The 15,733-nt window shown below is 34.6% G+C and overlaps 1 protein-coding gene across 7 annotated transcripts in view; it reads right to left on the bottom strand.

Moving 5' to 3' along the window:
* Positions 1-15,733, bottom strand: part of VEZT (vezatin, adherens junctions transmembrane protein) — a 74,102-nt gene that overhangs the window by 3,098 nt on the left and 55,271 nt on the right. For 3 of the 7 annotated variants that reach the window (XM_025439454.3, XM_025439456.3, XM_025439457.3), the window contains 3 exons: positions 11,438-11,538; positions 9,675-9,882; positions 1,038-6,212 (listed from right to left, as the gene is read on the bottom strand). In XM_025439454.3, coding sequence (XP_025295239.1) covers positions 5,698-6,212; positions 9,675-9,882; positions 11,438-11,538 — 824 coding nt within the window. In that variant the 3' untranslated portion in view covers positions 1,038-5,697. Of the gene's footprint in view, positions 1-789; positions 6,213-6,286; positions 7,291-9,674; positions 9,883-11,437; positions 11,539-15,733 lie in introns of those variants that run through there. The other 4 variants (XR_007402203.1, XR_007402205.1, XR_007402204.1 and 1 more) reach the window with 3 other exon arrangements.

Here is a 15,733-nt window from a genome sequence, read left to right as displayed (position 1 = left end):
CCCTTTCTAGACAGATTTGAATTTTACCTGCAAACATTATAACATGCAAATTTCATGTTTATTTTTCATTCAAGAGAGAAAAATCATCACGCTTATTTAACATATTAAATGATAATTTAAACACACAAAAAAGAATGACACTGGGAATTTAGTCATTCAAATACCTGTCAATATCACTAGATGTAACACTGATAACTTTTGAAAACTTTTAAGATACATTTCATTGAAAGAAAATAAAGATACCATCTTAGAAATTCTCCACAAAGAATAATTTACTTGGGGTGAAACTGCCTAGACCCTAAAAACCTTATTACTTCTCATCTCTCTGGGATATCAATGATGAAAGTTTTCTTATTTCCCAGGACTCAACCTACTTTGTGTTTCAGAAATGAAGATGCATCTCTCTAAAAACAAAACCAAAATGACAACAAAACCAAACTAGGCAAATAAATTCTTAGCAGCATTGTGACATCCAATTCATTTAGAGAGTACTATAGAAAATGCTCATTTGAGTGGACTGGTTTTAATCAGAGCCAAAAAATTAAATGATAGAATATAAAGAAGGTAAAGTATGGAAATGAAATGGTTCCCCTTGTACAAAAACAGCTCTTCTATTTTGAGAGCCGGTATCAAATTTAGTAACTTTACTTATTTTAAAGATAGCAATGAAATAGGTAGTGAGGAACAGATATCCACAGAATCCATATGTTTAGGTACAATTCAGTTTTTTAGGTCTTCACTGAGTCAATGTACTCCTCCTTTATACATTACTCTAGCTATCTTAGTTACCTGGTTTCCAAAACCAAAGCAGACTTGAAGGAGCATTACGAAGGTAGAGAAAGGCCATTGCTACAGGCACACTTAAGCAAGCAGAAATTGCAGGAACTGGAGGAATCAGAACTAACAGAAAACAAAGACAAGATGAAAAAAGCACAGCAGAATGGAGCCATTTAGTAAAAAGGCATATAGCTCTCAGGGCCTAGTTAGACTATTACAGTATAATAACTGTTGTTAATAATGATCATTCTGACATCAAAAAAGATTAAAATGATTTTCATATATTGTTTAATAAGACAGCAATGCATACTGGTTTAAAAGGATTACCTTCAGAAATTATTCCAAAAATTTTTAATGCTTAAAGGGGTTAGGGTCTATAGAAAACTGGGATATCTAGAATACATCATTCTCCAAATACTCAGCCAGTTCTTACTAAATTAGCCATGCATGTTTAGTCTCAAGCCTATAGTTCTAGAATATAAATCTTGGTAAAACAGAGTTAGAGTCACATTTATAATGTTCTAAGTTTTCAGTCTGTGTCCTATACTAGGAACAATCAACAAGAACAAAACATTTAACATTTTCCTAAAATATACACAATGATTTGTACAAAGATAATAGTCGAATTTTCTTTTATAGCTGAATTCATTAATGGCGAGTCCTAGAAACATCAACATATAAAAACTGAATTAATACTTTAAATATATGGCAATCATATATTCAACCAACTATTTTTAGCAAGTTCTTAGTAAGTAATGAAGAGGCAAACAAAAGTATGCTAAGCAGCCAAACAGGTACCACAAAGTCCATGCACTTAACTGACAGAAAAGCCCCTTAGCCTTCTCTCAGTCTACTTACTCTTACTTTACAATTCTAGCAAGGTTGACAACCTGGCTTCTCAGATCATGGCAGATTAGAAGCAGCAAATTAGGGGCTTAGTGCAAGAGGCAGGCACCCAAGACAGCAGCAAAACAAAAAGTGAAAACTGATTTTGAGGGAAGATAGAGAAGCTGTGAAAACTAGACATAGCTCTAAAGCACAGCATTGCAGGACCTTGGAGAAAAAGGACCTATAACCTCATCTATTGCAGGAGCCCCTGTGGGTGCATTTCTACTTATCACCTCGTGATAGGAACTGATATTCTTAAACATGACAAAGTTAAATTAAGATCCTGAATATTCCAGAAAAAAAAATATGGTACATTCTAGAAATTTTCCTATTCACTATTAAATAAAAATGTTATGATTAAATGATTTGCCTCAGTTACATGAAAAATAAACTCATGCAAAGCTAGTTACCTGTCAGTGGTCACAGGTAAATTGTTACCATACTTAGGGTATATTTTCCATTTTTTCTCTGCCAGTAGATTTGCAGCTTTCTTTTCTAATATAAGTGTGAATTACACAGACATGTTCTTATCCATAGAAGTGGAAGAATAAGTCAATCTTTGCTTTGTCTGGTTTTCATTCATGGCATGCTGTCTACTTTAGTTCAAATAATGAGTCAGCTGAGCTACAGCACAGTCTTAGGCATTTAGTTCTTGTTTCCTCTGGATATGGAAACAATGTATTATGATTAAACTAAATCAGTTGAACTCTTTCTACATGATTTCTAATTTATTAAAATATTTTTGCATTTTATATTACTTATAGTATATAAATAAAAGTCAGAGTTAAATGATCCCTTCCGATTAAGACTCCACTGACTTAAAATTTTGGAATTGTTTCAGAACTTTAATTCTTTCTATGCTTTAACATCAAAAGCTTCTCCACCTTTATTATGTGAATTCGAATATTACTATTTATTTTTTTAAAGTGAGTTTTGAATTTTTTGAATTATATTACTAATATAACCAGATCTTGTTTTTTCAGCCTCAAAAGTTTCACTTCTCTTTTAACTACTTTTGAGAAGTCAGAATTTACCAACATCACTTAGCAAACCAGAGAATTTGGTTTGGGTTGGAAAAACTCCCCAAGACATGATAAGGACAGCTGTATGCATAGCTTTTAAATGATGGATCTGAGATTTAAACTCAAGTACATCCTTTTGTATTACAGTCTTAAACCCATATTCTTAAATTTCCTTAGTAATTTGCCTTAAATGTGTTTCTCCTGATTTGTGTCTAATAACTTGAGAAATCAAACCTGAGTCAATACATCAGTTCTTAATTAAATATATTAAAACGTATACTTTTAATGAAGCACAATTTTAAAGAAGACTTAACTTATGAAGTCAGATAATACAGACAACTTAAAAAATAAGCAGAGGACGACAAATCAAACACCAGCAAGAGTTTGGCCCCAGGTATGCCAGATATGCAGGGTTTTAATGAAAGCTGAAAAAAATAAGAATTTTACGCATGATAACTATTACCAGGTCATTTATTGCCATGACTTTCCTTACTGTAGGCAAAAGGTAAAAATCTTGTCTTCAAGAGTACCCTAAATAGCTTCTTTCGTGAATTCTTACATTAAGTACCAGGTTTGTCTTGGTAAAATAAACTATGCAAATGTTCATGTTAAAAGCTGTTAGGATATTACTCCTCATAAGAACTATCCTGTCAAAATATCATTGTAAAACTTGGAAAGCACAATTATAAGCATTGCATCACAAAATATTTTTCACAGAGGGCTTCTTTTGGAAGAAGGATGGCAACTATTAAAACTAGTCAAAAGTCTGATAATACAAAGTGAAATATTCTTAGAAAAGTAACAAACGAGTACTTACTTATATTACACTGGCCTATTAGTTTTTATTTCCTAATGTATTCATGGTAAGAATAGACAGAGGTTCTTAGATTTTACTGGGCATAAACGTCATCTAGGCCTCATTCCAAAATGACCAGCTGAGAATGATTGGGAGTATGGCCCCAAATTTGAAATGTAAAAGTAAGACCTCCAATTTATTCTAAGGTAGTTGCCCCATAAAAAAACAAACAGAAAACCCCAAACAAAACAAAACAAAACCTGAGAAACACTGACTATTATAAAAGAAAATTAGGAATATTCACAGGGAAGGTAATATTTTATCTTAGAAACATTTTAAAAGATGAAAGAAATTTTGAAAACTACACAAAAAAGAAGCTTTAAGGCCCAAGATTCTTATATCATGGTTTCAACAAGTAGAATTTTTATGGAATTAATTTAACTGGTGAGTAAAACAAATCAGACTGGAGGCTCAGGAATTCTTGATTAAAATCAGTCTTTTAAAATTAGAAAGAATCACCTCAGAGACTATTGAATAAAACTGATAAAATATTATGACGATATTTTTACCAAACTGCTATAATAAAAATACAATAAAAGAATTAAAAGTTATTAAACTCTAATTCTTCCTGTGTAAGTTTACAGATTAAGAGAAAGATTACTAAGTTTTTCCGTAATTGCTGCTTCTAAATTCAAGGAGAAAAGGAATTGGCAAACTAAGTAATTTATAAAGAAAGTATTATTATTTATGAATACAATCATCAGTCTCAAAACAAGATTTGTTTTTTCTTGAAATTTAGCTAATTATTTCTAAGTAGTAAATTGGGCCTACCCTAAGATAATCCTAAGAGCTTAATTATGGATAAGTCCCAGAAATTTTTGGCAATAGGCAGAAGCACTTACTGTACGAAGGATCTCTACTATTCATATAAAGCAGAACCAAGTTTCTCTTCATGTTAAAAAATAAATTTCCTAAGGTTGGTGGAAAAAAAATAAAAATCCCCTTGGTATATATAAATCTACTAACTCAAATTGCTAAGTTTACAGGAATCTGAATGTTTCTTAACTCTAAAGACAATCTATATTCATTGTGTAATCTCCTCTCTAGGACAGCAGCATAAATTATTATTCCTATACTTTCCCCAAAGTAAGGTCTATAAACTATGTCAGCGCATAAGAGCTACTGGTTTCAAGAAACAATATACTCCTGAAAATGTCACATTTTGAAAATGCAATGATTTAACACTGGACAATTTGGAAAGCAACCTCTTTTAAGAGGTAGTTTATAAATGAAGTACTAAGGAGACAAGGATGCTTTCCAGGAAGCAGACTCAATAAGGTGGAAAGGGTATACCTTCAGGCTGGGAATCAGCAGCTTAAGGGACCGGCTTGCATTAATGGCACTCAATTATCTGTAGGCAAACCTAAACAAAGAACTTTCTGCAAAGTTGGAAATGGGGCCTTGGACGATAGGGACCCCAGTTGACATTATCCCTACTGATTATATATAACAAGAACAGAAGATAAACACAAAAAATAACTGAAAGGGTAATTTTTAAAACAGTACAATGTTTTTCTTTTAAAGATTATTAGGACATCTTAAAGTTAACTGCGGAATACAGGTATGAACAAGAAGTGTAAGAAACAGGTCACAATCCCAGTACTTTTGACACTACTTTTTAGTTCCAAACCCCAGTACACATTAATTATATAAATTCCATTTTTTTAAATTCAGAACCTGCATCTTTAAGATTGGTATAAACAAAAATAAAATATCAACAAGTTATTAACATAATAGCTGCAGTTATTAACTGCAAGAATATAGTAAAAAGGAGCCACACTGAATCTTAATGTTCTTGCAACAGAATTATCCCAGTCATTTTATGGTAGCAAATTCTGGCAAGAAATGATAAATTTGTTTCTTATTAAAAGTACCTAAAGAATTTCCAAGATCGATCAGTTGTGCTGCAAATAAAACAGCAATTTACTCAAGAGAGCCCTTACCTTTCTCTTATTTTCCTAAAAGATTTGCCATTTACAGGTTAGCTACTATTTTCAGAGCAGTTGTTCAAACCAGGGTTCTTGCTGTAAATTCACATCTTTATAAATAGTAAACTTAATACTCATTTTCCCTTTCCAGTGGATTATCTAGTGTTGAAGCTAAAACACCTGCATAAAAGCAACAATTTAAAATCCTTCATGGGCATCTTGGTTCTTACTTCTCTTCTACCTCATTTTTATTTTCTTGTATTATTTGTTCTTCCTCCTCATCACCAAAAGTCTGTTCCTGCATGGTGGTAAAGGAGAGAGATCTAGCAGCCACTTCTGCAGCAAGACCAGCAGTGAAGTTAAAATCCGATGACAGCTGGAGCCGTGCCAGCCTCTGCTTAATGGAGGGCTGTAATAAGTCCCTGGGAGTTGGATGGGCAGTGGACAGGCTACCTACATCTGACTGCTGAGATTCCTCTTCACTCTCACATTGGTAACACACTCTTTCTTCAGCTCCTTGGAGGAAGACTTCATTTGCCGAATTGTCTTTATTTTTATCATCTAGAGGGTTTTCACATAAATACTCAGTCTTACTACTTATTTCATTGTCAGCTGTGGAGGGTTTACTATTTTCCTCTTCAGTATCATTTTTACCAACTGTCCCCATATCTGAATCCACTGATGGTTCTGAATTACTTATGGGTTCCACTGGGTCTACAGGAGACAAGGATTTCAACACAGCTTCAAAGGAAAAAAAGAAAGAAAGAAAGAAAGAAAGAAAAAAAAGAAAGAAAAATAATAACTAAGGACCCAGCAATGATTTAAACTTTAATTTAAATTTCCAGTATTTTTTCTTATAAAGAACAATAAATAAAAGCTAAATAAAACTTTCTAGTAAAATCTATGTAAATTTATAAATCCAGAGAACTTTATAAGAGATAGAATGCCTAAGAAATGAAATGAGATGGGGTTTTGATGAAGATTTTAAAACACATCACACATTCTTTTATTCAAAATATTAAAGCAGTGGTTCTCAAAGTATGGTCCCCAAACCAACATCAGTCGTAACCACCAGGTTATCTGGCAGAAATACAATTCTTGGGCCCCACCCAGACCTACTGAAGGGGACACTGAGTGGGACCAGCTGTGCTGATAAGCCCTATGCTCAACTCTGATGCACACTAATGTTTGAGAACCATTCTTATGAAAGAATAAGCAACATGGTTTTTACTGATAATGTGGGAGTTAAAAGGCCTAAAGTCATCCAGATAATAATCGTATCTTATGCACATATATATTTACAAGTTAAAACAGCATGGAAAAAAATGCACACAGTTCACCTTACTTGCCAACCACCTAATAAGACCCTGATGAAAGTAAAGCCATAACTTCTACACATTTTGTAATGTCACAGAAAAATATAAACAAAATAAAATCTGTATTCAAGATCAACTATTGTACAAAGCATAATACATAAATATTATATCCATACGGTAGAAGTTGTCCTTTCAAGGAAAATGAAGTTTTATTTAGCCCCTCTTCATGTTAGTAGGCAGTGGGTTGCTTGCTAGGCAGTCTCTCCTCCCAGTATGAGGGGTTAGTACAATACAATATATTAGGAAGCATGACGGAAGAAAAAAAAAGTGCTTCTTGAAGATCTGGCGTTTATTTAAAAAATAATTTGTAAAAGGTGTCCATTTCCAAGAAAGAGATCCCTAAGCTGCAGTAACTCCACTAGAGAGCAGCAACAACAGAAAAATATGGCCACAGCAGGTTCCAGTGTAGAATATCCCTCTCTAATTCCATTCGGACTTTACCCCTGTAGGCAGAGATGAAAATAACTCTGGAAGATGTACTGAAATTTTTCACGGAAAAAGCATTTTATGGTATCAGCAGCTTTTTACTTATTTTCACAAACAAAATCAGCATTACTACCCTTTCAAATGTAAACTACCAGAAGCACATACCTGAAAAAAGATAACATTTCTTTCATTGTTATATCCTTGCCCATACTGTCAATAGGATATTTAAAAACTAAATGGAGAAAGTACTGCACAATAGAAAGGATACAGGTTTATATACAATGGTATTTTCAGTCTTCATGTACAGTTTGAGGCGATAAATCTAGTTCTTAAAGAATGAAACAGATGTTGATTGATATCTCTGATTATGGCTAATTAAATAGGGCAATATAATCTGGGCAACTGGAAGATCAAGTGTTAACACTGCTGGAAGGTAAGCCTCCAGGAGTGCAGGGATATTTGTCTCTTGATTATGCACTCGGGATACAGCAGGAAACAGTACCTCAGTAACTCCTTGTTGAGTGAGTAATTTACTGAATGAACACTGTGGGGGATAATAAAGCCCCTACTGACAGAGATGGTAATTTCATTATACAGACAAAACCACTGAACACATAGAAAACAATAGTGCCTAAAACATAATACTCTCAATCTCTGATTCATGTAGGCCCAACATATGAACAAACAGGTTGCAGGAACTCTATCTTTACTGCTGCCCCTGGGTAGTTTTTAATCTGTTGCATATGTTGCTGCTCAAGTGCCCCTCTGGTGTGAGGCTTTGCAGTGGTGGGAGAGGAAGCAGGAGAGGAGGATTTGCCAACAAGCAACCAGTAGAAAGGCGGCTTGGTGGAGAAGACAGAATTCTTGGTAAAGAGATCAGCATGAATGTTTTTTCTTTTTCTTTTTCTTTTCTTTTCTTTTTTTTAAGTAATTTCTACCCCCAACATGGGGGCTTGAACTCATTATTCCAAGATCAAAGGTTGCATGCTCTATTGACTGAGCCAGCCAAGTGCCCCAGCATGAATGTTTTTCATGAGTAAAAACAATCAGTTTGTGGAACCATAGTCTCATTATAAAATATAACCAGAGGAGGACATCTATATTAGAAAGAGTAGGAAATATAATTGGAAATGATGGACTCATATGGTAGAGAGGCTTGAAACCAGAAAAAAGAGTTTAGATTTAATATAGCAGGAAAGGGGGGAACCACTCCAGATTTTAAAGATAGCCATTATCAATGTACTACTGTTTGAGAAAAATCAGGAGGGAGCCTGTATAGATAGAAGCTACCTCAGAAGCTATCTTCTAAGGATAGCTTAGAAGAAAAAGGTATTGAAAATAGAAGTCAGCTGGTGTACCACACTGGCAGAGTCAGTAGAGCATGCAACTCCTGATCTTGGGTTATGAATTTGAGCCCCACGTTGGGAGTTAGAGGTTACATAATAAAAAAGAAAATGGAAGTCAGTTAAGACAGCATTACAATTTACAAGCACAATCCAATAAGGACCCGGGCTATTAAAGGGGGCCTTGGGATGAGGAAGGATAAAACCAAGAAATGTATATGTGGACAAGGGAGAATGGTAGGGCTCCTAAGAGAAGAAAAGAGAAACCTGAGGAACTTTCCAGAAGTATAGGTAATCTATAAACTTCTAGTGAAAAAAGAGAACAGGAAAGAAGGCAGTTGATTTTGAGGCTCCACATAAGTACTCTATAAAAGGGGAAACCCACTCTCCCTACTTAGAAAACTCCAGAAGTTTCTTCTCAACTAGGAATTAGCTAGTTTGATACTGTCAAGTATTAAGCTTCTCCTCATTCCTTCCCTCACTTCTCATGAAATCCAACTAAAAAAAAAGGAGAGTGGGAAACTTAAAGGAGTTTAACACTAATCATCAGTACTGACAATCCAAGTATGGAGACAGTGCACACAAAAGCACCTCCTTTTCTCCCATCTACTAAAGTGTTCAAATCAATTACATAACCTTAGTGATGTAGCTAATTGGCCTAGATTTTAATTCATTTCTTTCAATGGTAAACAAAGGGTTTTTAATTTGGTGCTCCATTGAGGTATTTATAATATCAACATAAAGAGTACAGAGTTTAGAATCTCAAATTCACTAAATTTGAAAACACTGTAATTTATTCAACTCACTGCCTATTCCAAATAAAATTTAGTACAATATCAAATACCTGATGAAAAACTCTGATTTCATACTCCCAATTTGATTATATACCTACTCTTTTATTGATCATACTGATTTGTGTCTAGAAGAAAAAAGTACTATACTTGACAGATCCCTAAAATTAAAGCTATAAGAATTATATAGCTAAAATAAGATTCATAGTTCAAGAAAAAAGAATCCCCTATAATAAAATAATTTTTTACTCTGAAGTAAGTGCTTACCGTGATCACTAAATAGAAGTTGCTTCCACTTCTGCCTTTCTGCCTCTGATGCTTTAAATCCCAGCACAGATTTTAATTCTTGGAGTACCCTTTTGGATTCTTCATGCTCACGCTTCTGTCTCTCTCTGTCTTCTTGAGACAAGTAATAAAAATCATCCTTTCTGAAATCACTGTCCATATCTATATCATCTACATAAGCTTCTAATTCCTGAAAATGAATAAAAGAAAAAGCACTTTACTTCAAGCAGACAATTTTCTGGTAGCATTCATTAACTTGTACCTACCCAGCTCCAAGATTAAAAAATGAAGACTCTTGGCACAGGTCACTAAAGCAAAGGTGGGCAAACAGAGCAAATATATTATTATAGATAAACTGAAGTCTTAAACTTAACAGTTGATACTAAAAGGGATTGTAGATAAGAAAGTTTAATAACTTCAATCATTATTTTTCTGCTCTGATACCATTCTATAGATCCAGTTAAGATTACAGTTATTAGCTCTATAAAACCAATCAAATTAGAAGGGCTGGTGGTTTGTGGAGGTGGTCAGGTATGTTGTCTTTTTGTGGTAGGTACCTGCAGTTCTTTCTGACTTCTCAGGACGTTTGAACATTATTCTAGGATTGGGGAACCTCATCTTATGGTTCTTCGTCTCACTAAGGAACAGACTAGGATTCTTGCTTACCCAGCCTCCTTGCAGTTATGGTTCAGGCAAATGACTTGGGATCCGCTATATCTGTATGTGGATCACATCTGTCCTAGAAGTTTTGTTACAAAGGGAAGGAGGCATCTAAAGGAATCCATTTTGGCAAGAGTGGTGGCAGATCAAGTTTCTAGAGGTAGAGGTTCTAAAGGGAGTTTTTATTATTCAGCAATGATGGAGCAAATGGCAATGTCTGCAACCAGTGACTGGGCAGTGATAATGCAGGAAATGGAACAGTTCTTTTGAGTGATTTTGGCTGTTTACAGCAACCTGTTTCAAACCTGACTATGTGACCCTCAGAAATATTGTCAGTCAGGTACTGTTTTCTAAAACAATTTTTTTGTTTGTTGGGGCACCTGGGTGGCTCAGTAAGTTAAGCGTCCAACTCTTGAATTCAGTTCGGGTCATGGTTTTGGGGTAGTGGGATGGAGCCCTGTGTCAAGCTCCACACTCAGTGGAGAGTCTGCTTGGGATTTTCTCTCCCTCTCTAATAAAATAAAATCTTAAAAAAAAAAAATCTTTTGTTTGTTAAACTAAACAGAATTGGTCTCCTTCTGCAATTAAGAATACTGAGTAGACAATTATGACCAAAGGAAAAGAAGTTTTCCTTAGAATAAACAAAAGATATTTTTGTCAATATCTAATTAAATCATTAAAAAACTGTTTCTTTAAAGTGAGGTATATACATGCTGTCAAATGCACAAATCTCAAATGTACAGGATTTTACATATGTATATTGACCAGTAACCACTAGTCACATTTCCAGCACCCCAGAAGTTACCTTTGCCAAAGCACTCATTTGTAATGTGTTTGATCACTTTTAAGTGTCTAAAAAATAGACAGTAAGATATAAATAATATGAAAATTTGCTGGTAGATTCAAATTTAAGGCATTAAGACATACAGACAAATGATTTGGTATCAGTTCAATATACTATGCTGTAATTTTGAAGTTCATCACAAACATAAATTTAACAACTTAAGTCAATAATCATCCATACCTCTTACAGAGAAAGATAGGTAATCTTTGTATGTAGATTAAAAAGCAATTTTCACCATTACCTGCTCCTCAGGGATTGGATCTTTGTCTGCAATGTGTAGAGTAGGCTGCATCAAAGGTACCACAGTACAACGTGGATTTTCACATACTATTTCAGGCTTGCCTTAAAAAGCAACAGGCCACACAGAAATGAGTGAACATCTAATTAAAAAACATTATTAGTACTAATATTTTGCCAATTTCATAGCCCAACTTGTTCTCATTGTAACTTTTAATTTATATTAAAAAATTAAGGATGTTAAAATTAACTATAACAGCAACAGACTTAACAATTAAATTATATTCTCCCTTCTTCACCGTACCATAGTATCTGGCATACAACAGGTACTCTATAAATACTCACTGAACAAATCAACTTTTGTTCATGGCATAGGAACAGTTTCAAAACAGACCATCACTTTTCCCAACAAAAAATAAACTTCGGGATCCCTGGGTGGCGCAGCGGTTTGGCGCCTGCCTTTGGCCCAGGGCGCGATCCTGGAGACCCGGGATCGAATCCCACATCGGGCTCCCGGTGCATGGAGCCTGCTTTTCCCTCTACCTATGTCTCTGCCTCTCTCTCTTTCTCTGTGACTATCATAAATAAATAAAAATTAAAAAAAAAATTAAAAAAAAAAATAAACTTCAATTTTGCACTTCCTTTATATCACTTCTACTCTCAGAAGCTAGAATTGGAAATGAATTTCAAAAGTAATAGCATGAAAAGATCACCCAGGTGTTAACTTTAATTACTTAATATTAGTGTCTGGATTTTTTTTTTTTTTTTTTTTTTTTTTTAGTGTCTGGATTCTAATCACAGGGTTACTTAGCCTCATATCCAGCTCTCTACCTTTCATCATTATCTCTCTACTTAAAAAGAAGTAGAGTTCAAGAATCTAGATTTTTACCTTTCAAGAGTAATGACAGGTAACTGGTTGGCACCAGGGTTGGGGGGAGATTCCTGGCTTCAGGGGTTGGTGTGGACAAAGCTAGCTGGACTGGAATGAGATGGGATGGGAAGGACTCTCAGTAGGTGTGAGTGAGTAGCAATGTGGCTCAGGGGACAGCCCATATTGTCAGGCGATTGCTTACATACAAAGGATTGAATAAGTAAGTAAACATTGAAGATAAAGAGAGCCAAGTTTCTTATAATCAGAAAAGAGAGGGACAAATAAGGAGAAGGACATAATGAACTATGTAGTGTTGGGACTGAATTGGAGTATTGGTGTGAACCCATGGTACACAACATATATGGACAGAGAGATAGTGATATATACATTTACACAGATATATCTCACCACCCTATGTGCTTAGAAATGGTAAAATCCCAGTGGCCAGGAGTACTTAGCACCCACATCTTGGTTTCTAAATACCATTTTTCCACTAAAGGAATAGGGCATCTTGGATACATGGCTGTTATTAGGGCTAGGGGCAAAGTAAGTATGAAGAAGTAAAGAAGTAGTCAAAGAATGATGATGGCACAAACCACCTTGAATAGGCTCCCTCTGGTTAAACTTTGGGCAATTTGAGCAAAATAGTACTATAATACTAACATGTAATATAATACTAACATGTAATATAATACTAACATGTAATATAATACTAACATTTAATAATCCTGTTTGACTAACAAATTATGATCTACAGAATAAAATAAAAATCCATACATCCATATTGATATAAATAAGTGGAAAACGGGGGATGCCTGGGTGGCTCAGTGCATAAGCACCTGCCTTCAGCTCAGGGTGTGATCCTGGAGTCCTGGGATCGAGTCCTGAATCGGGCTCCCTGCATGGAGCCTGCTTCTCCCTCTGCTTGTGTCTCTGGCCCTCTCTCTGTGTGTCTCTCATGAATAAATAAAATCTTTAAAAAAAAGTAAGTGGCAAAAGGGCTGCTTTGCCTCACAACAAAATGCTAATACGTATAAAAGGAAAAATGGAATTAGAAAATCACCATTTGGCAACAATCACAATAATATCTAATTTGAGCAAGAACTACTAAACTAGTAGTTTAGTATGCTAAATGCTAAATGCTAAAACTGTGGGTAAGAAACCTTATTTTATTTTACTCAGAGAATTCACTCTTTTTGGTATCTAATTTTATGAAGTTAGACAAATTAAGAGTCATATAACCACCACTACCCACCATAACCAAGATATAAATACAACTAAGATACAGAACAGCTCCATCACCTCAAAACATTTACTTATGCTGCCCATTCCTCCCTCCATATCCAACTCCTAGTAACTGCTGGTATATCGGCCATTCCTATTAAATTATACTGTTTTAAGAATGTCATTTAAATGCAATCATAGACTATGTAGTGATTTGAGTCTGGCTTCTTTTGATTAACACAGTGTATTAGAGATTCCTCCATCTTAATGATGTATCAGTAGCTCATTTCTTTTTTATTGCTGAGTAGTATTCCATTGTGTGGATGGATTTAACAGTTTGTCTACTCATCAGCTGAAGGACACTTGGACTGCTTCTAGCTTTTAGTGATTATGAATAAAGTCACTATAAACATTTGTTTATAGGTTTTCATGTGAACATTACATTTTTTTGAACATTACTTTTTTATATCTCTTAAATAAATATGTGAAATGATCCTAGTGGGGCATATGGGACATATATGCTTAATAGTGGGAAAAAACTTATATAATCTCAGGATATTTTTTTAAATAAAATTCTTATTATGAAAGACAAAAAAAGGCTAAAGTAGAATAAAGAACATAAAAGCTAAATGCCATGTGTGATCTGGATCTGGGCATGTAAAATTACCATTGGATCAATTAGTGAGATTAGAATGGGATCTGTGGATTAGAGAGCAATATTAGATCAATGCTCATGTCCTGATTTTGATGGTATATTGTAGGTAGGTAGGAGAATGCTCTTTTTTCAAAAGTGCAAACAGAAGATTTAGGGGTAATGGGATCTCATGTCTGCATCTTACTCTCAAAATGGTTCAGAATAATACCACCAAAAGAATTTATAGACAGATACTGAGAGAGGTACGGCAAATGTGGTAGAATGTCAACTGAGGAATATGGGTGAAGAAGGCTACTTTGAACTATCTTGTGTCATTTCTGCAGTCTTGAAATAACTTAAAAAGAGCTAAGAACTAACTAAAGCACCTGCTTTTTTTTTTTAATTATTTATTTATTAATGAGAGACACAGAGAGAGAGAAAGAGAGGCAGAGACACAAGCAGAGACACAGGCAGTAGGAGAAGCAGGCTCCATGTAGGGAGCCTGACGTGGGACTCGATCCCGGGTCTCTGGGATTACACCCTGGGCTGAAGGCGGCGCTAAACCGCTGAGCCACCTGGGCTGCCCAAAGCACCTGCTTCTTAAAAAAATCATACAAATATTTTATTCAAAGTCACATAGCTATGGCTACTATGAACATTTTAGTGAGAAAAGTTTGCCAATGACTTATATCTTAATTAGTATCATTATCACCTATAAGCAAAAGCCGCATATGCAGAACATCATGGCTTATCACTTGCCCAATGTTTTGGAGACAGTTTTAACAATCATGTTCAAGTGACTGCTACAATTTACCATCTCAGAGTATGCTAAGGGGAGGAATAAATGGGATGTATCTCTTAATTCCCAGTCATTTCTGAGTGTTTCCATTTAAAGAAAATGTGCTCAAGAAACTAACTGGAATTTAAATAAAAACTTGAAAAAAAAAAAGAAAATGCACTCAAAAGTTCTAGACTTGTCATATCAAAAAGTTTAACATGCATAAATATTTGCATATATTAAAAATCATTGGCAAATTTACCCTCTGCAGTCAAATGCTCTACCCCTGAGCTATACCCCCTGGCAGATTTACCCTCTGAAGAAAAAATTTACTAGCCATTTACATTTTATTTTATTTATTTATTTTTTGGAAGCCATTTAGATTTTAGATATAAAGGAAATCTATTAGTGATGCATCCATCAGTAATTAGCATGTTAACATTTCCTTTGAAAAAAGTTAACTTTCACTATGTAAAGACTTATTCAGCTTCTTAATGACATTAAAGTATTACAGATCTAGCTGTAAACAAAACAATGACTAACAGGATGATAAAGCATTAATTATCTTTGGCAGCAATACAATTTCTACACATATATATCTGATTATCATAAAGGTTCAAGGGATAAACATGGTACTGTTTATAGCACAAATTTAAAAATTAATATGCGAAATATTTACAGTGAATTAGTGAAATTAGTAAAAACTAATATAAAGTCTGGGTCAAATGAAAGCCATTTTGCAGAAGATTTCAAGATCGCCCTTTTGCCCAGCAACACAAGGCATTCCGATGTC

Source organism: Canis lupus, chromosome 15 (genome assembly GCF_003254725.2).
Source record: "Canis lupus dingo isolate Sandy chromosome 15, ASM325472v2, whole genome shotgun sequence".
Classification (NCBI taxonomy): Eukaryota; Metazoa; Chordata; class Mammalia; order Carnivora; family Canidae; genus Canis; species Canis lupus.
This window is presented reverse-complemented; position numbering and strand designations above follow the sequence as displayed.